The 19,991-nt window shown below is 41.6% G+C and overlaps 1 protein-coding gene across 8 annotated transcripts in view; it reads left to right on the top strand.

Annotated features, from left to right (window-relative positions):
• cep290 (centrosomal protein 290) overlaps positions 1 to 19,991 on the top strand; it is a 138,059-nt gene that overhangs the window by 51,410 nt on the left and 66,658 nt on the right. For 7 of the 8 annotated variants that reach the window (XM_072551810.1, XM_072551811.1, XM_072551807.1 and 4 more), the window contains 5 exons: positions 4,738 to 4,840; positions 5,550 to 5,780; positions 14,379 to 14,552; positions 16,553 to 16,664; positions 19,588 to 19,790. In XM_072551810.1, the coding sequence (XP_072407911.1) occupies positions 4,738 to 4,840; positions 5,550 to 5,780; positions 14,379 to 14,552; positions 16,553 to 16,664; positions 19,588 to 19,790 (823 nt within the window). The remainder of the gene's footprint in view (positions 1 to 4,737; positions 4,841 to 5,549; positions 5,781 to 14,378; positions 14,553 to 16,552; positions 16,665 to 19,587; positions 19,791 to 19,991) is intronic. The other variant, XM_072551808.1, reaches the window with a different exon arrangement.

Below are 19,991 nucleotides of genomic sequence, written 5' to 3'. Positions count from 1 at the left end.
CTCATAATCAATGCTCTGACCAATAAAGAAAAGCATACCAAACGCCATCTTCAATATCCTATCTACCTGTGACTCCACTTACAAGAAACTATGAACCTGTACTCCAAGATCTTTGTTCAGCAACACTCTCCAGGACCTTACCATTAAGTGTATAAGTCCTGCCTTGATTTGCCTTTCCGAAATGCAGCACCTCACATTTATCTAAATTAAACTCCATCTGCCACTCCTCACCCCTTTTGCCCATCTGGTCAAGGTCCTGTTGTAATCTGAGGTAACCTTCTTCGCAGTCCACTACACCTCCCATTTAGGTGTCATCTGAAAGCTTACTAACCATACCTCCGATGTTCACATCTAAAGTAGAAACATGTTCTACACGTCTATCGAGTACAGACCCAGAGACCTCAACTGCTTCTCACATGACAAGCCCTTCATCCCCAGGATTATTTTTGTAAACTGCTTCTGGACTGTCTCCAATGCCAGCATATTCTTCCTTAGAAATGGGGCCCAAAACTGTTCATAATATTCCAAATGCAGTCTGACCAGAGCTTTATACAGCCTCAGTAGTACATCTCTGCTCTTGTTTGTAGCCTTCTTGAAATGAATGCAAATGTTGTATTTGGCTTCCTAAATGCCAACTGAAACATAAGATACTGTTAACCTTAAGAGAATCCTGATCTAGGACTCTCAAGTGCTTTTGTGCTTTAGATTTCCAAAGCCTTTCCCTATTTAGAGAATAGTCTATCGAGTTTTGAGAAGATTTGTAACTCAGGTTGAGGTCCTGGATGTAGGTTTGCTCGCTGAGCTGGAAGGTTCATTTCCAGACGTTTCGTTACCCTACTAGGTAACGTCTTCAGTAGGCCCTCAAACGAAGCACTGTTGATAATTCCTGCTTTCTATTTATATGTTTGGGTTGGTGATGTAATTTCTGTTGTGACATCATTTCCTGTGGTGATGCTATTTCCTTGTCTTTTTCTCAGGGGGTGGTAGATGACATCTAACACTATGTGTTTGTTGATAGAGTTCCGGTTGGAAAGCTATGCTTCTCGGAATTCTCATGCGTGTCTCTGTTTGGCTTGTCTTAGGATGGATGTGTTGTCTCAGTCGAAGTGGTACCCCTTCTCATCTATATGTAAGGATAGTAGTGAGAGAGGGTCATGTCGTTTTGTGGCTAGTTGATGTTCATGTATCCTAGTGACTAGTTTTCTGCATGTCTGTCCAATGTAGTGATTATTACAGTCCTTGCCCGGTATTTTGTAAATAACATTAGTTTTGCTTGTTGTCTGTATAGGATTTTTAAAGTTCATGAGCTGCTGTTTAGTGTGTTGGTGGGTTTGTGTGCTAACATGATGCCAAGGGGTCTGAGTAGTCTGGCAGTCATTTCTGAGATCCCTTTGATGTAGGGGAGAGTGGCTACGGTTTCTGGATGCGTTTTGTCTGCTTATTTAGGTTTGTTGCTGAGAAATCTGCAGACTGTGTTCATGAGGTAAGTATAATTGCCTGAACTGCTGTGCTCTTCCAGCACCACTAATCCAGAGACTGTGTTCATTAGGAACCCATTCTTTTTGAATACACTGCATAGGTGACTTTGCTCTGCATAGTTCCTCTGTGCTGCAGTGTGTGGTGGCTCATTGGAATAATGTTCTAATGCAGCTTCATTTGTGGATGTTGGGGTGATTGCTTCTGTAGTTCAATATTTGGTCCATATGTGTTGTTTTCCTGTAGACGTTGGTTTGAAGTTCCTCATTGGCTGTTCGCTCTACGGCGACATCTAGGAATGGCAGTTTGTTGTTGTTTTCCACCTCTTTAGTGAATTTTATGCCTACAAGCAAACCAACAGAACACCCATGGGATCTCCGATATCAGGGTTCTTAGCAGGGGCAGTAATGCAGAGACTTGAACATACAGTTCTGCCAACCATCCAACCCAAACTTTGGATCTCCTACATGGATAACACCTTTGTCACCACTAAACGAAACAAATTAGAGGAAACCTCCAAGACCGTCAATAATACCCTTACTGGCATAAAATTCATTAAAGAGGAGGAAAACAGCAACAAACTGCCATTCCTAGATGTCGCCGTAGAGCGAACAGCCAATGAGGAACTTCAAACCAGTGTCTACAGGAAAACAACACAAATGGACCAAATATTGAACTACAGAAGCAATCTTCCCAACATCCACAAACGAAGCTGCATTAGAACATTATTCCAATGAGCCACCACACACTGCAGCACAGAGGAACTACGCAGAGCAGAGGAAAATCACCTTTGCAGTGTATTCAAAAAGAATGGGTACCCAGTGAACACAGTCCGCAGATTTCTCAGCAACAAACCCAAACAAGCAGACAAAACGCACCCAGAAACCTTAGTCACTCTCCCCTACATCAAAGGCATCTCGGAAATGACTGCCAGACTACTCAGAAACCTTGGCATCAAGGACTGTAACAAACACTACATTGGACAAACATGCAGAAAACTAGCCACCAGGATACATGAACCTCAACTAGCCACAAAACGACATGACCTTCTCTTATTAGTATCCTTACAAACGAATGAGGAAGGACACCACTTCGACTGGGACAACACATCCATCCTAGGACAAGCCAAACAGAGACACGCACAAGAATTCTGAAAAGCATGGTATTCCAACCAGAACTCTATCAACAAACACATAGTGTTAGATGTCATCTACCACCCCCTGAGAAAAAGACCAGGAAATGTCATCACCACCGGAAATTATGTCACTGCAGGAAATGACATCACCAATCCAAAGAAACCCAAACATATAAATAGAAAGCAGGAATTATCAACAGTGATTCACCTGGAGGCCCACTGAAGATGTTACCTAGTAGGGTGAAAAAACGTCTGGAAATGAACCTTCCAGCTCAGCGAGCAAACCTACATCCAGAATAGTCTATGCTTGTATTCTTCATACCAAAGTGCATAATCTCACATAATCTTTGTGCATATCATTAATAGTATTATGTGAATATTTCTAGTCCCAACATAGATACCTGTGGAACTTGCCTAGTTTCCAGGTGCCATCCTAAAAAAGACTTCTTTATCTCCATTCTTTGCCATCTGCCAGTCTGCAATTGTCTATCCATGCCTGTATCTAGCCTGTAAAACCATGGAGTTCGTATCTTATTTTGCAGCCTTCTGTGCAGTACTTTGTTAAAAGCCTTCAGGAAATCCACATAGATCATGTCAACTGGGTGTTCTTTGTCTAACTTGTCCATTACCTTCTCAAAGCTGTCCTGACTCAAATCTATTTTGCCATGCACTCCATAATCTCATCCTTAATAATGGACTCTAAAATCTTTACCAATGAGCGAGATCAAGCGAATTGGCTTAATTGGTCTTCTGCCTCCCCCTCCTCTTAAACGGGTGTTACAGTCCTCTGGAACTCTCCATGATTCCTGACAGATCACCACCAATGCATCCACAATCTCCTCAACCGTCCCCTGCAGAACGTTGGAGTGCAGTCCATCTGGTCTGGGATCCATTTATTCACCTCAGACCTTTCAGCTTCCTCAGCACCTTCTCCTTGGTGACAACCATTACATTCACCTCTGCCCTTGACTCTTTGAAGTATTGTTATGCTGCCGGTGTCATCCACTGAAAACTGATGCAAAGTACTTAATCGGTTCCTCCACCATTTTTGTTTCCAATTACTACTTCTCTAGTCTCATTGTCCAGCTGTCCAATCGTGCCTCTCTCTTACCTTTTAGAAGCCTAAAAGTCTGCTTTTATACTACTAGAAGGCTTACTCTCATAGTTCATTACCTTCCACCTCTTTATTGCTTTTTTAGTTATCCACTGGTTGTTGTCAAGGCTTCACAATCCTCTAGCCTCCCACTCATCTTCATCACATTATATTTTTCACTTTTATGCTGTCCCTTGTCAGGCATGGTTACCTCATCCTTCCCTTAGAACATTTCTCCTTCCTTGGAATGAATTACTGCTGTGCCTCCCGAATTACCCCCAGATACTACTGCCATTGCTGTTCCAACATCACCACTGCTGGACTGCCCTTCCAATCAATTCTGGCTACCTCTTCCCTCATGTCTTTGTAGTTACCTTTACTCAATTATAATACCATTACATCTGATTCCAGCTGCTTCCCCTCAAACTGCAGGGTGAATTCTATCACATTCTGGTCACTGCCCCAATGGATTCCTTCACCTTAAGGTTCCTAATCAACTCTGCGTCATTATACATCACCAAATTCAGCACTGCCTGTTCCCTCATGGACTGTCCACAAGAGCTCCAAAACACCATTTCATAGACATTCCACAAATTCCTTTACTTGAGATCTGCTACCATCCTGATTTTTCCAGTCCACCTGCATTATATGTCCAGTGCTTCCTTAATCTTTCCTGGTATTTTAATAGGAATTAACCACAAATAACACTGCTACAAGATAAAAACAATTGAACCTGGAAGGGTAGTTTAACCAACACCCAGGGCTGTCACTATGGATCCAATCACCATGCCCCAAGAACCTAACTCTAATTGAGAAGTGAACCTGATGGGAGGAGCCTAAGAGTAATGACTAAACAGTTGCCGGATCCCAGACCTCTCAATTACAAAGAGTGAGAAAAACCTTTTCTGTTGGATCAATAGTTGCCTGAATAAACAATGATCACACTTTAATTCAGAAATGGAAGCAAGGGTGAAAATGTTTTAAGCGGTATAAGCCATCCTAATTAAATTGTTACTGATGCTCTTCTGTATAGCGAAAGGGAATCCTGGCAAAAGAATATTCAAAAAATTGAAGAAGAAAAGAAAAAGCTTGAGCATTTAAAAGAGCAGGATCAAGTGAAAATAGAGGAATACAATGTAAGTATTCTACAAGTGTCTAAAAGTTAGTGCACATGTACTTAAAGTGATCAAAAAGCATGATGGAATGTTGGACATTACTCATGGAGGTTGGAGAGGAGAGGAAGTAATATTTCAGTTGTACAAAATCTTGGTCAGATTCCATTAGGATCTCTGATTTGAGTTCTCAACCTTAGGACAGGTATCTTAGCTTGGCATAGTTAAGATTCATCAGATTATTACTTGTATTAAGAGGCTAATTCGTGAACACAGGTTGGCTCAGCTTGCCTTGCATTTTCTTGAAGATTGAGGGGTGACCTAACAAGTGTTTAAAGCAATTGCAGGGTTTGATACAATCAAACTGATTTTACTGGGGAGACTGGACCATATGGTATATCCTTATTTAGAATTAAACAGTCAAGGAATGAAATCAGGAGATAAATGCCCATGCCACCAAGAAAAAGAAACATTATTGTGCAAATGCATGTCTCATATATGAATGTGCAAATTGCAGTACTGTTTTTTTGGGCTCCTCACATAAGGCTCCAAAATGGTGGGAAGGATGTCCAATATCAGGAACACTGGACAATTTTGACAGAAGGTAAATGCCATGTTTCCCTTGCACCTGAAGTTATAGATACTTTTTTTTAAAAAAAGTTTTTTTTTCTGCCTGCAGGAAATTATGAAATGTATTGTGTGACTGTGTAACTATTCTCCATCTCTAAATTAGCAACTACTGGAAACACTTCAGGTGGATCCAGATGAAATGAAGAAGAAGCTTGCAGGGCTCACTAGCAAGTTAACTGTGCTGCGGGTTAATGAAAGTTCCTTAACAAGGCGTTACACGACCCTGGTAGAAATGGAACAGCACTTAAGGAAAGAAAATAACAAGCTCAAGGACGAAATAATAGCCATGGAGGCAGCAGTTAGTGAAAGAATTGGATACTTGCAAAGATTCAAGGTAACCGTCGAATTAAGTCTGAGTGTAAATAAAACAGAACCTGATTCCTTGAACTTTTCCCCAATATAAATAGAGGGTTTATGTCCTTGATGTCCAGAGCAGAAGACTAGTTTTACAGATTCATTTCTGCCAAAGGTGTGTCCTGAATGCTGTGCCATCAGTCAATTTCAATAATTGGTTTGCCTTGCTCACATTGCCATATCTCAACTTGGATACCAGAGTGTAGCAGTGCTACCCCCAGTCAGTTTTCTAGTCATCCACATCTGTGCTTCTTTGTTTTGCCTTTTCCAAAGCTGAACCCTTAATACAGTTGCACCATTAACCTCAGAACTAGGGATTTGTTTATCTTTACAGTTCCAGATATGACTAGAACGAGGGTAGGTCCGATCAAGGACAGTGGTGGGAGACTGTGTATTGAGTCGGAAGAGATAGGAGAGGTCTTGAACAAGTACTTCTCTTCAGTATTTACGAACGAGAGGGACCGTATTGTTGAAGAGGAGAGTGTGAAACGGACTGATAAGCTAGAAGAGATACCTGTTAGGAAGGAAGATGTGTTGGACATTTTGAACAACTTGAGGATAGACAAGTCCCCCGGGCCTGACGGGATATATCCTAGGATTATGTGGGAAGCAAGAGAGGAAATTGCAGTACCGTTGGCAATGATCTTCTCGTCTTCACTGGCAACTGGGGTGGTACCAGGGGACTGGAGAGTAGCGAATGTTGTGCCCCTGTTCAAAAAAGGGAATAGGGATAACCCCGGGAATTACAGGCCAGTTAGTCTTACTTCTGTGGTAGGCAAAGTAATGGAAAGGGTACTGAGGGATAGGATTTACGAGTATCTGGAAAGACACTGCTTGATTAGGGACAGCCAGCACGGATTTGTGAAGGGTAGGTCTTGCCTTACAAGTCTTATTGAATTCTTCGAGGAGGTGACCAAGCATGTGGATGAGGGTAGAGCAGTGGATGTAGTGTACATGGATTTTAGTAAGGCATTTGATAAGGTTCCCCATGGTAGGCTTATGCGGAAAGTCAGGAGGCATGGGATAGAGGGAAATTTGGCCAATTGGATAGAAAACTGGCTAACCGGTCAAAGTCAGAGAGTGGTGGTAGATGGTAAATATTCAGCATGGAGTCCAGTTACAATTGGAGTTCCGCAGGGATCAGTTCTGGGTCCTCTGCTGTTTGTAATTTTTATTAATGACTTAGAGGAGGGAGTCGAAGGGTGGGTCAGTAAATTTGCAGATGATACAAAGATAGGTGGAGTTGTGGACAGTGAGGAGGGCTGTTGTCGGCTGCAGAGGGACTTAGATATGATGCAGAGCTGGGCTGAGGAGTGGCAGATGGAGTTCAACCCTGCCAAGTGTGAGGTTGTCCATTTTGGAAGGACAAATAAGAATGCGGAATACAGGGTTAATGGTAGGGTTCTTGGTCAGGTGGAGGAACAGAGGGATCTTGGGGTCTATGTACATAGATCTTTGAAGGTTGCCACTCAGGTGGATAGAGTTTGTAAGAAGGCCTATGGAGTATTATCGTTCATTAGCAGAGGGATTGAATTCAAGAGTCGTGAGGTGATGTTGCAGCTGTACAGGACTTTGGTTAGGCCACATTTGGAGTACTGTGTGCAGTTCTGGGTGCCTCACTTTAGGAAAGATGTGGAAGCTTTGGAGAGGGTGCAGAGAAGATTTACCAGGATGTTGCCTGGAATGGAGAGTAGGTCGTACGAGGATAGGTTGAGAGTTCTCGGCCTTTTCTCGTTGGAACGGCGAAGGATGAGGGGTGACTTGATAGAGGTTTATAAGATGATCAGAGGAATAGATAGAGTAGACAGTCAGAAACTTTTTCCCCGGGTACAACAGAGTGTTACAAGGGGACATAAATTTAAGGTGAAGGGTGGAAGGTATAGGGGAGATGTCAGGGGTGGGTTCTTTACCCAGAGAGTGGTGGGGGCATGGAATGCGCTGCCCGAGGGAGTGGTAGAGTCAGATTCATTGGCGACCTTTAAGCGGCATTTGGATAGGTACATGGATGGGTGCTTAATCTAGGATAGAAGTTCGGCACAACATCGTGGGCCGAAGGGCCTGTTCTGTGCTGTATTGTTCTATGTTCTATGTTCTATATGCAGACTAGTGGAAACATTCAGTTAAGCTATCTACATGGTTTAGGAGAATCCCTGTTGTGCATATTGAAGTTTGTGTTCACAAAATATTTGAAAGAATTTCTGTATTATACTTGAGGAAGGAATAGAAATGTTACTGAAGTATCACAATGCTAAAATAATAACTTTAAAAAGCTACTGTCATCATATAAATACGTGAATTAGGAGCACGAGTCAGCCCATCTAGCCTGCTCCACATTCCCGCTTACCCCTAGTCATCTTTCAATCCCTTGCTAATCAAAAATCTGCCTTAACAGTTGAGATTCGGTGAATATTTCTATGGTATAGAGGAAGGCCATTTGGTTAATTGTGTCTGTCTTTGCTTTCTGTGCATTTTTTAAAATATATTTTTGTTAAAATGAAGAAAAATGTTTTCTTTTGAATATTACAACAAATACAAAACCAAGCAATTCAAACCAGCATTAATAAACAAAGCTGCTAATTATACAAATAAATACTAACTAATAACTAAGTTAAAAAAGGAAAATCTTAATAATAGTAATGATAACAACTGTAACAAAGCTCAGCAAAACAAAATAGCCCTCGATCATCAAGCGCACAAGTTTATACATATTCATATGTTCGTAGTTCCTCCCCCCGGGCACTAAATCCATTACTTAGAATTGCCATGGGTATATAAAGGCTCTTATTAGTATGGCGGACAAATCTACCCAGATCATCCAAAAAGGGTCACCTCATCTTATAAAAATTCTCAGTTTTATGGTACACCATACTTGTCAGAAAGTCCAAGGAGATGTGCCCCATGACTAACTTACGCCAGCCCCAAAGGATTGTCTGACACCTACCCTAATAGAATGTTCTTTCTGGCACAAAAAGTGAGGGTGTGCATCTAATGAAAGAGAATTAATAAAGCCAAGAAGAAGAGATACCAGGTCCATCTCCACCTCTGTCCCCAAGGCCTTCCCTATTTCGCCTACCACAGTGCTTCAGTCTGCCCACAGTCTGTGGCAGGACCAAAGACAATGAGTAAGTGTGCCCATGCTCACTTTACATTTAGGACACATTGGAGATGCTCCTGCTTTAAATTTAGCGAGGCGGTCTGGGGGCAGATGGACCCAGTGGAGAATCTTCAATTGCAAAGTGTGGGTCTTGTTGTAAACAGAGATCCTCCTTGTATTTTCCCAGATATCCTCCCATATTTCAGAAGAGATCTCAACATCCAACTCCCTCTCCCATATCCAACAAAGCCGTTTGGTCTCGTCTGAGGGGCCCTCTCCCAATGGATGAAAAGCTTTGCTAACAGATAATATACTCTCAGTACTCAACACCATCTTCTCCATGTCAGACCTTTAAGGATCAGTTCAAAGTGTGGTCTCTTTTTGTATGAAATTTCTAATTTGGAAGAACTGAAAGAGGTCCCTACTGGGCAATTCATATTTCCGAGCCAACTGGTCAAAAGACACCAGTATGTCCCCTTCAAATAAATCATCCAGGCAAGACACACCCCTAGCTGCCCATAGTTTAAACCCAGAATTCATCATTCCTGGCTGAAAGCCCGACATTCCAACTATGGGTGTCAAAACTGATGTTTCAGCAATATTGCCTCACCCTAATACCTTGTCCTCCACGCCTTGACAGAATTGATGACTATTGGGCTATGGTAATAGTCCTTAACTGTTCTCATTGTGTCTAAAAACAGCAAGCGAACAAGAGGGCATTTTGCCTGAGAGGCTTCCACGTCCAACCAAAGTGCGTGAGGGTCCCCCCAGGCCCAATCATTCACATAAGACAGCAATGAGCTTAACTGATAGTTTTTGATATCTGGGAGGCCCACTCCTCCCAGTCTGTAAGGGAACTGCAATTTAGTCAATTTACTTTGGGGCTGCTTGCCATATCAGATAAAAGAACTAAACCAGCCGTTCAGTCTTCTAAATATTTGCTTAGTGAAAAGCAGAGGAAACATTTGCATAGCACATAACAGACAGGGCAGAATGTTCATTTTAATGAGGGCTATCCGACCTAACCAAGAGATTGGAAGCACCTCCAATCTACAAAGGGCCTGCTTGATTCTGTCGAATAAATGGGCAAAATTGCCTTTAAATAGCCAATCAAAAAGAAAATAATAAATAAACTTAAGTAGAGAAAACCCTCCTGCGACCACCTAAAGGGGAACAGAGATCCGCCTTCAGGATCAGGCACTCTCGGGAGACCTGGCTTCGCAAAATTGATTTTATAACTCGATAAGCCAACACATAGAGTGATGCATTGTATCAGGTGTGGCATTGAAACTTTTGGGTTGGATCAGAAGACAAGAATGTCATCTGCATACAGTGCGATCTTATGTGACTTCATCCCCACTTCTGGATTGGTTATATTGGGATCCCTTCATATTGCCTCCACCAGCAGTTTGATCACCAAATGTGAAAATCAATGGTGACAAGAGAGAGCCTTGTCGACTCACCCTACAAATATTAAAATTGCTTGACTGTACACCATTAGTCAGGACCGTAGCTAGAGAATTACTATGCAAAACCTCCACCCACCTGATTAAGTCTTCTCATGCCAAATCACTTCAAATTATGAAAAAGATATTGCCACTCGACCCTGACAAGTGCCTTTTCCACATCTAAGGAGATCACCAATCCCTGTACCAATTGCTGTTGACATACTTGGATCATGTTAAGTAATCTCCTGACATTATCCGTCAATCTGTGACCTTTTATGAACCCTGTCTGGTCTTCCTTAATGATGAAGGATAGTACAGTTTCTAGCCTTAATGCCAGAGTCTTGGATAGAATTTTGAAGTCAACATTCAGGAGTGAGATGGGTCTATAGGAAGTGCAGTCCTCCGAGGCCTTCCCTTTTTTAAGAATGAGAGAGATGTTCGCCTTTCTTAGAGATGGTGGGAGGAGGCCATGACTATGTGAGTCATTAAACATACTAAGCATCAACCCTGACAATATACTTATGAATTCCTTCTAGAACTCACCTGGGGGGGTCCGTTAGCACCTGGCACCTTCCCATTCTGGAGCTGCCTCACAGCCTCCTGCACCTCTTGCTCTGACAGTGCAGCATTGAGAAGAGATTCTTGTTCAGAGGTCACTCCCGGAAGGCCCAAATTCTTAAAAAAGGACTCCATCCTAACCCACCCACCCTCACAGCTTTCAGATTGGTATAATTCAGAGTAAAATTTCCACAATGCTGCATTAATCCTTTCAGAACTGTAGGTCAAATTTCCAGTGTCTTCTCTGATCGAGGTAATTGCTTGGGGGGGGGGGGGGGGGGAGGAATCTCCTTTTCCTCGCGAGGCAAGCTAGGTACTTGCCAGGCTTATCCCCATGAACAAACAGCCTTTGACTTGCAAATGTAAGCTCCCTTTTGGCTGTCCATGTGAGCATGGAGTTCAGCGTAGACCAGAGTGCTGTGATCCTCTGCAGTTTAACCATCAAGGACCTGTCAAAGTATGCCTTTTCAGCTACTTTTAGACACGTCTTGACCAAGCGTTGATGCTCACCCATCTGTCACTTCTTACTGGCTGAATAGGAAATAACCAACCTCCTGGAGTAGGCTTTAAGTGTTTCCCAAAAAAAAATGGATGGGCTACTGGCTGAGCCTGAATTAATATCTAAGAAAGCCCTGAACACAGTAGAAAGAAATTCAATAAAGTTGTTATCCTTAAGGATGAAGGAGTCCAGTCACCAGTGCCTCGAGCCTACCACCATATCCTTACTCGTAACCATTAAATACACTGGTGTGTGATTGGAAGTAGTGATATTGCCAATTGTACATGATGCCACCTAGCCCAGATGTGTTGTAGGGGTCAGAAAAAGATCAATCCTAGTATGGCATTTATGTGGGTTTGAGAAGAATGTGAAGTCCCTGCCAGTAGGGTGAAGGTGCCTCCAAACATCTACCAACTCCAATTCAGCACACAAATCCCTTAATTGTTTAGATCGCAAAGAAGATATTGGCAGGTCTTTGGGCAATCTGTCTACCGGAAGGTTTGAGACAATTCAAATCCCCTTCTACGATGATCTATTGAGATGCAAAGTTATCCAGTCTAGAAAGTGTGTCTGTCAAGAATTTAAGGGGGTGGGCTGTGGGACAATAAACATTTAAGATCCCGTATTCTTCCCCATGTATCAAAGCTTTAAGGATTACAAATCTCCTGTGTGTGTCTTTAATGCACTCTAATAACATAAATGGGAGATTCTTTCTAACTAAAATGGCCACCCCTCCACTCCTTATCTTGAAAGATGAAAAATAAACCTAGTCATACCCACTCTGTTGCAGCTTCAAATGCTCTGCATCATCGAAGTGTATTTCTTGCAATAAGGCAACATCCACACTCTCCCTTTTAAGGTTCTTCCTCTTGACAGGTGAATGACTCTCCTTAATATTCCAGGTGCACCACTTAAACTCATCCTTAGTCATAACCTTCTACAGCACCATCTAGACTCCAGAGTGGAGGAACCCAGACTACAGATTGCTGAGCTTTAATGCAAAAGAATCCACAGAACCCGAAAATAACAGATTAAAATAAGTACATCCAACAAATCTACAAAACGTATAATAACTATATATAGTAAAAACAGAAAAAACAAAAAATTGCCAAAGGCAGTGATTGGAGGAATGTACCCCCATTCAAAGGGGGTATCTACACATTCTATAATCCTACGAACCATCCCAACCACTCTCTCCACTCCTACCAGCTAGGGTCGCGCCACGTTCACCAACCACCCAATAGAGAACAAAAACACCCAAGAGCAAGGTCAGTATTATCAACAAGCAAACTAAAAATAAACATGTCACCCATACCTTAACATAACTTAGAAATTAGAAATACTCTGTCCATCCCTGATATAATTTCACACAATTTATTACCAGAAAAGAGACTCCACCAAGTCCATTTTAAAGAAAAGCAAACCTGAACAGCTCTGTCCTCTATGCCTATTCAGCCATTCAACTTAAGTCAGCACATCCACAAAGTTCTTTGCTTTCTCTAGTGAGTCGAACAAATGTATGGATCCATTATGATTGATCCGAAGCACTGCTGGATATCTTAAAGAATACTGGATCCCAAGCTCTTTCAATCTCCTCTTGACACCATTGTAGGACTTACTTTTCCAGACCATTGCTGCCGAGAAGTCAATTGTTATCCTTTCCTTCTGAGCCTCCAAACCAAGTCTTGAAAAAAACATGACCCTGGAGCCGCCACACACCAACACCTTAAGTTCCATCCCCTGGGCTCTAGAGGCTTCCATGATCCTCTGCTTGTCTTTATAATGATGGAACCTTACCAGGACAGGGTGTGGGCGCTGATCTGCACCTGGTTTTTTTGTGCCTCGCTTCCGGCGGGCTCTTTCAATTGTTAGCCTTCCCTGCTGAGCCTCCAAACCAAGGAACTCGAGGAACCACTTCTTGAAGATTTCCACTGGTTGCTCACCTTCTGTCCTTTCGCCACCAACGCGCAGGTTCTTTGTTCTGCCTCTGTTTTCAAGATTGTCTATCAGATCCAACCAGACCTGTGTTTCCAGGGCTTTACTCTGGCACTTGGAGGAGTCAATCTCTGCCTCCACCCCTGCAGCCCGGCGCTCAAGCTCATCAGTCCTTTTTCCAGTCTTGCAGCATAGCAGATCCAGGAGCCAGCTTCTCTTCAATTTTTTCCTGGATCTGCCTCCCCAGGACCTCACGAGATTTGGCCAGCTCCTCAACCAGGGTCCAGTGAGTATGCATGCCCGCTGCTCACCCCCTGGGCAAACTTCCATTTGTGAGTGGTAACTTTTTTTCACTATTCAGTCTGCCCAGACCCTCACTGTTTTGAAAACGTTTATCAGATCTCCTCGTAGCCCTCAGAAATCCCAACTTTCCTCATAACTGAAGTGTCTCATCCTTTGGACTGTTCTCATAAACACCATAGACTCTGAATTTTCTACCACTGTCTTTTGAGAAAGAGAGTTCCAGAGACTCTCAAAAAAAATTCTACTCATCTGTCTTATTTTTAAGCAGTGACTTCCACTTCTAGATTTTTTCCAAGACAGAACATCCTTTCCACATCCATGCTGTCAAAACCCATCAGGAACTTCACAGCTTATTAATTGCCAGCTTTATTTTGAGCTGTATTTGCGTTTTAATACGATTAGATTAGATTCCCTACAGTGTGGAAACAGGCCCTTCGGCCCAACAAGTCCACACCGACCCTCCGAAGAGCAACCCACCCAGACCCATTCCTCTACATTTATCCCTGACTAATGCATCTAACACAATGGGCACCCAGAGGAAACCCATGCAGACACTGGGAGAATGTGCAAACTCCACACAGACAGTTGTCCAAGACAGGAATTGAACCCGGGTCCCTGGTGCTGTGAGGCAGCAGTGCTAACCACTGAGCCACTGTGCCACCTCCCTATAAGTACAGGGTATCTTTTTTACATTATAAATGTTTGTGGTGTTCACCTGTTTGTTGATCAATCTATTTCTAGGACATGGCTAGTTTTAAAATTGCTGCATTGCAGAAAGCTTTGGATGAAAGTGTACCTATATCAGACCTGGAACGAGCTAATAAGCAGCACAATGAACTCACAGCTAAGTATAGGGATCTGCTGCAGAAAGACAACCTATTGGTCCAGAAAACCACTGATCTAGAGCATTTGGAGGTAAGCAAATGTTGTAAATTTAATTAATCAGAACTGAGGTAAGTTATTTTCACTTTTGTTTCTTGAACATTGAGGGAACCAGTCACTTGATAGTTCAGAACATGAATATTGCTGAAACGAGAGACATGTTGCCAAAGCCTTTCATCACGTTCTCATCAGGACAAATGCAAAATGCCTAATTGCAAACATTTGCAGCATGTTAAACAACAGGAGAAAGTGGTGCTGATTATTTGGCAAGAAATTTTTAAAAACTGCCGATGCTGGAATCCAAAGTAGACAAGCAGGAGGCTGGAAGAAAACAACAAGCCAATTGTTTGGCAAGTCAATTCTAATTGGCCAGGGCATTAGGGAGCTATATGGTCCCCATGCTCCAGTGTAATTTAAGTAATTTAAGAAAAGCACCAATGCTTGAATGTGTTCCCTTGTGTGTAGAGAATGGATCCTTGTGTATGAATATCTGTTGATTATAATGAGCATAAATAAACCATATTATGAGCTTGACTAATTGCTGTTTGAGAAAGTGAGGACTGCAGATGCTAGAGATCAGAGCTGAAAAATGTGTTGCTGGAAAAGTGCAGCAGGTCAGGCAGCATCCAAGGAGCAGGAGAATCGACGCCTCGGGCATAAGCCCTTCTTCAGCTCGAGGTGTCGATTCTCCTGCTCCTTGGATGCTGTCTGACCTGCTGAGCTTTTCCAGCATCACATTTTTCAGCGCTTATTGCTGTTTGATGTGATTTTTTGATTGGACAGCATTTGCTAAACAACCCTGAAGGTGCCAATAGCTAAGATGATTTGCAAGTTAAAGTAAATCAGGCAGGGACGTAATGTGAGAGGCACTTGGTAGAGGCAACAGACACTCATGCACAGGGACCTGTTTTTTGAAAACAAAAGGAGTATATTCAATAAAGCCAAAATACTGTAAATGCTGATAATCTGAAACACGCACACACAGTGCTGGGGAAGTATGTCTTGCAGCATCTGTGGAGAAAGAAACAGTTCATGTTTTGAGTCCAGTGTGACTTCTTCAAGCCTTGATTCCTATTTGAGTTACCTGGAACCTTGGTGAGCCTGTGATGTTCTGTTCTTTTCTCCATGTCAATTTGAGTTGTCTTGTCTCAGACAAATCAGCAAGCATTTTCCTCATTGTGTAAATTGTTGCTGTCAACTCTTGTACTTATGCTAATGAATACCAGATGAAAATATTTCTCTTTTCAATAACATAGGTAAAGTTATATGAGCAATATGTAAAGGGCATTGCTGTTGCAGTATTCACATACTAAAAACATATTGTTTCGGAAAATAAGATGAGAGGAGTTGCTTTTTACATTTTTGTGTCCTGTATTTGGGAAACTGAACCTTTCAGTAAGTGTTGTTTTAATTAGTGGGGTAGGTGTTGCTTTTACAGTCTGACTGTTGAAGAAAGGAATGGATTGGGAGCATCACCCAATTGTTAAATACTATATGTAATTATCCTTCCAAGTGAGCATATGAAATGAGAGCAGAAGTAGACTCTTCATCCCTCAAGTGGGCTCCGCCATTTTATACGATCATGGCTATATTTCACATTCCCATCGACCTTGGATAACCCTTGATTCCCCTGCCTAACACGAATCTTCAACATCCATTTTAAAAGTATTCAAAAATATTCCATTGAATTAAATGCTTCTGTTACTATTGTGCAATGCCTTGATTAATTTTCTTTTCAGCATTCCACAGAAGACCAGAATATTGTACCCACTCCTGGTCAAACACTTTAGGAAGGATCTGAGGGTCTTTGAGAGGATGCAGAGGAAGTTTATCAGAATAGTTCAAATCATGATTTGAACACATTTCTGTATTCGGAATAGACTACAAAGACAAAGCTATTTCCTATTTGTTTCTGGACATACTGTTCAATACTACTAACAGTTGAGATACTGGCAGAGATGTTAGCAATAAGGAGGGTTTCAAAGCAAATCAAAAGGGTGAGTTCAGTGTGTCACAGCATGTTTTTCTTTCAGGGTGAAAATACAGTGCTACGTGAGCAAATCAGAGCCTTAAACAAGGAACTGGAAATTACAAAGGAAAAGCAGCACACATTGGAGCAAGCCTTAGAAGAAATAGAGAAGCGAGGCAAGTATCATATTACTGTGACAAACCCAATTTATTTCAAATACAAGTATACATCCATGTTGTAAACATGTTATATGTCTCCTGTTTAATTTGATGTTTAACATTTGAAGTTTACTGTTTTGCATTTCTGCAAAACCTTAATTTTCCTGTTACTTTAATTTGATTTTGAAATGTTGGCAAATGGGTAGGACCACACTTATTGCCTATCTCTAGATGTCTGAGACCTTTAGGCACTGCTGCCCTTGTGAGGATTGTGTTGGTGCAATCGTGATGTGGAGAATTCTAAGATGGTAAGTTGTCTTGAAATAAATTCAGGAGGTGATAATATTTCCACAAGGGGTTTTTTCTCCTGCTGATAAAGTAGATACTGCTGTTACTGGAGAGTAATAATATTTAAATAACTTGGACGAGTTTTTATAAAATATGTTTGTTGTCCTGAAAACTGGCAGGGGAAGATCCAGAGGAGTGAATTGATCAAAATGCTGTGTCCAGCAAGCATTGTGTTGAACTTCTTGAATGTTGTTGTGGCTGCAATTAATTGTCATAGAATTGTCTCATGTCTGCACCAGCTTTCTGAATGAGTATTATGTCTTAGCCTGACTCTCTTGGCTATTCCTCATAACATTGCACTATGTTTCTCTTTAAATAATCATTTAATGTTCTCTTGAATACCTGCCTACACCACACTTCCAGCAACTGTATTCCAGACCATAAATTACTTACTTAATGAAAAGATTATTTTCTCATATTGCATTTGTTTGTTTTGCCAATAACTTTAAATCCCCACCCCCACTCCCATCTCCGTTGTTGAACCTGCAATGAATGGAAACTGTTTCTGCCTTGCATCTAATCCAGGAAAACAGTCCCAATTTCTCCAATCAGTTTTCATTACTGAAGTTCCTCATCCCTAGATCTATTCTTGTAAACCTGTTCTGTATTCTCCAATGCGTTTATATCCTCCTGGAAGTCTGGCATGCAAATCTGCACACACTCCTCCAACTGAGGTCTAACTAATCATCAAATGTGTTCAAAGTCTAATCAATGATGACCCTTAGACACTGTGCATTGAATGTCAAAGGCAGTGATTGTTTACGATTAAGGAAAGGAATGTATGACAAGTCAAAAGGGGTTGTGGTAGTCTGATGGTAACACCACTGGACTTTTAGTCTGTAAACGTGAACCATTGTTCTGGGGGCATGAGTTCAAATCCCACAGTGGCAAATGGTAAAATGTTATCAACATCATGGCATAATGGTAATGTCAGTGGACTAGAGATTCAAAGCTCCCAAGCTCATGCTATGGGTTCACATCCACCTGATGGGGTTTAGTTGAATAAGTCAGCAATTCAAAGCTAATCTCTGTCTCATAAGAAATTATGTTAAATGATGAGGTTGTTGCAGTGCAGTGGTATCTCTGAGCCAGGAGCTCAGAGTTCAGCTGTTTCAGAGGTGTGCAATAACATCTGGTTGGTTAGAAAATATCTATGACAAGTGATAGACAGAGGAAAGTACCAGTTTATTCTGTTTGTCACACATAACATGTATTCCTCAATATAAACGGAATCCTTGTAACCTACTGCAAGAGGTGTAAAACTGTATGAATATTAGTTGAGCAAGGATCCTGATCCCTATTGTGATCAAACTCTCCAGGTGTCCAATGATTATCTTTGTAGGTCATTTGTATGGCATATTGCTTGCCACTTGCTAGCTCAAATCTGTACGTTACCAGATTCCATTGTAGCCCAGCATGGTCTGCCTTATTATTTATGGAGCTAAACATTATTTGTTTATCAGCTGTTGCACTTGTGTTCTGGAGATCCAGTGGCTATGCAGGAATAAGGGCCATCAGAGTAACAGCTAGGCTATTTAAGACTGAGATGAGAGGATGGTGAATCTTTGGAGTATTTCCCACCCCCACCACCAAGAAAGATGTGGAGGCTCTGTCATTGAAAATGTTCAAAAAAGAGATTTATGGTTATTAAAGACATGAAACAATATGGGAATAGTGTGGGAATTGGCTTTGAGATAAAAGTTCAGCCATAATCCAGTTAAATAGCAGCACACGTTTAATGGTCTGAATGGCCCATTCTTATTCCAGTGCTCCTATGGAACATGGAATTAACTTTGGTGAACTAGCCATTAGTGAGTAGGCATTGTTTAATGACACCCCATCACTAACAGGGTGATGCTGATTTGGTTCAAGCTACCTAGTTTCTTATAGGTACTTAACATTACTAGGAACTGTTCTAAACTATCAGGGAAATGTCAGTTTTGTAGCTCTTATTTGTATGGCTTGACTGTGAGAGCAACTATCTTCAACATTCTGATTGGGCTCCTGTCAGGACTAATATCTTTGTGGGTATACTCAGATGCTCAGAGTACAACCATCTAAGGCTCATCAGAGTTGACGACGTGGATGCTCATGGCATGCAATACCACCATTCTTGACTCCGCATGTACGATATACAGAGGAACCTTGATTGTCCAAAGGACACGGACAGGAGTATTTCATTTGGTTAATTGAATTCCGGATAACTGAATGCTGGATAACATAGTTTAGCCGAGCAACAGGACCTTGCAACCCTGCCAGAAAATCCGATATTCGGGTAATCAAATACCTGATAATCGAGGTTCCTCTGTATAGGGCCTAATTAATTGATTGCAATTCATTGTACTGCAGATTAGATAAATTCTATTATGTTGAAGGCTCATACGATACAGTGGCAATGTCCCTGCCTCTGGGCTGTACAGTTGAGGTTCAAGTCCCACCTCCCCCAGTCATTTATTATATCATGTCACATTAAAACTATCAAAATTCTAACATGTTTGAGTGTTCGTAATAGATAATACTTCCATGTTTTCTGTTCTGAGCTAACTTATAAACCTAATAAAAGCAATTAAGGGTTTTGGTTTTATTTTTGGAGGACCAACTGCCATGGATAAAGAAACAAAAGCAATTACCAACAGTGAAATTGTTTCCATCTCCAAGAAGATTACCATGCTGGAAATGAAGGAACTAAATGAACGGCAAAGGGCAGAACATGCTCAGACGATGTACGAACATGTGCGTGACACACTAAAGCAAGTTGAAGAACGAAACTCTGAGCTTGAATCCAAATTCTCTGAAGTATGTTGCACTTTTAAAATATTTGTTTGTGTGGAAAATTAGTTATAATAAACTTGTTGGCATTCTGGTTAAACGTTGTAACAAACTACCACATGGTATGAAAATTGTTTCAGAGAGCGATTGTTAGCGCAATTGTCCAAATGTCTTTCCTCTGTATTGTAAAATTCTGTGATTGCATACATTTTTATTCCTTTACATTTG

Source organism: Chiloscyllium punctatum, chromosome 32 (assembly GCF_047496795.1).
Source record: "Chiloscyllium punctatum isolate Juve2018m chromosome 32, sChiPun1.3, whole genome shotgun sequence".
Lineage (NCBI taxonomy): Eukaryota > Metazoa > Chordata > Chondrichthyes > Orectolobiformes > Hemiscylliidae > Chiloscyllium > Chiloscyllium punctatum.
This window is presented reverse-complemented; position numbering and strand designations above follow the sequence as displayed.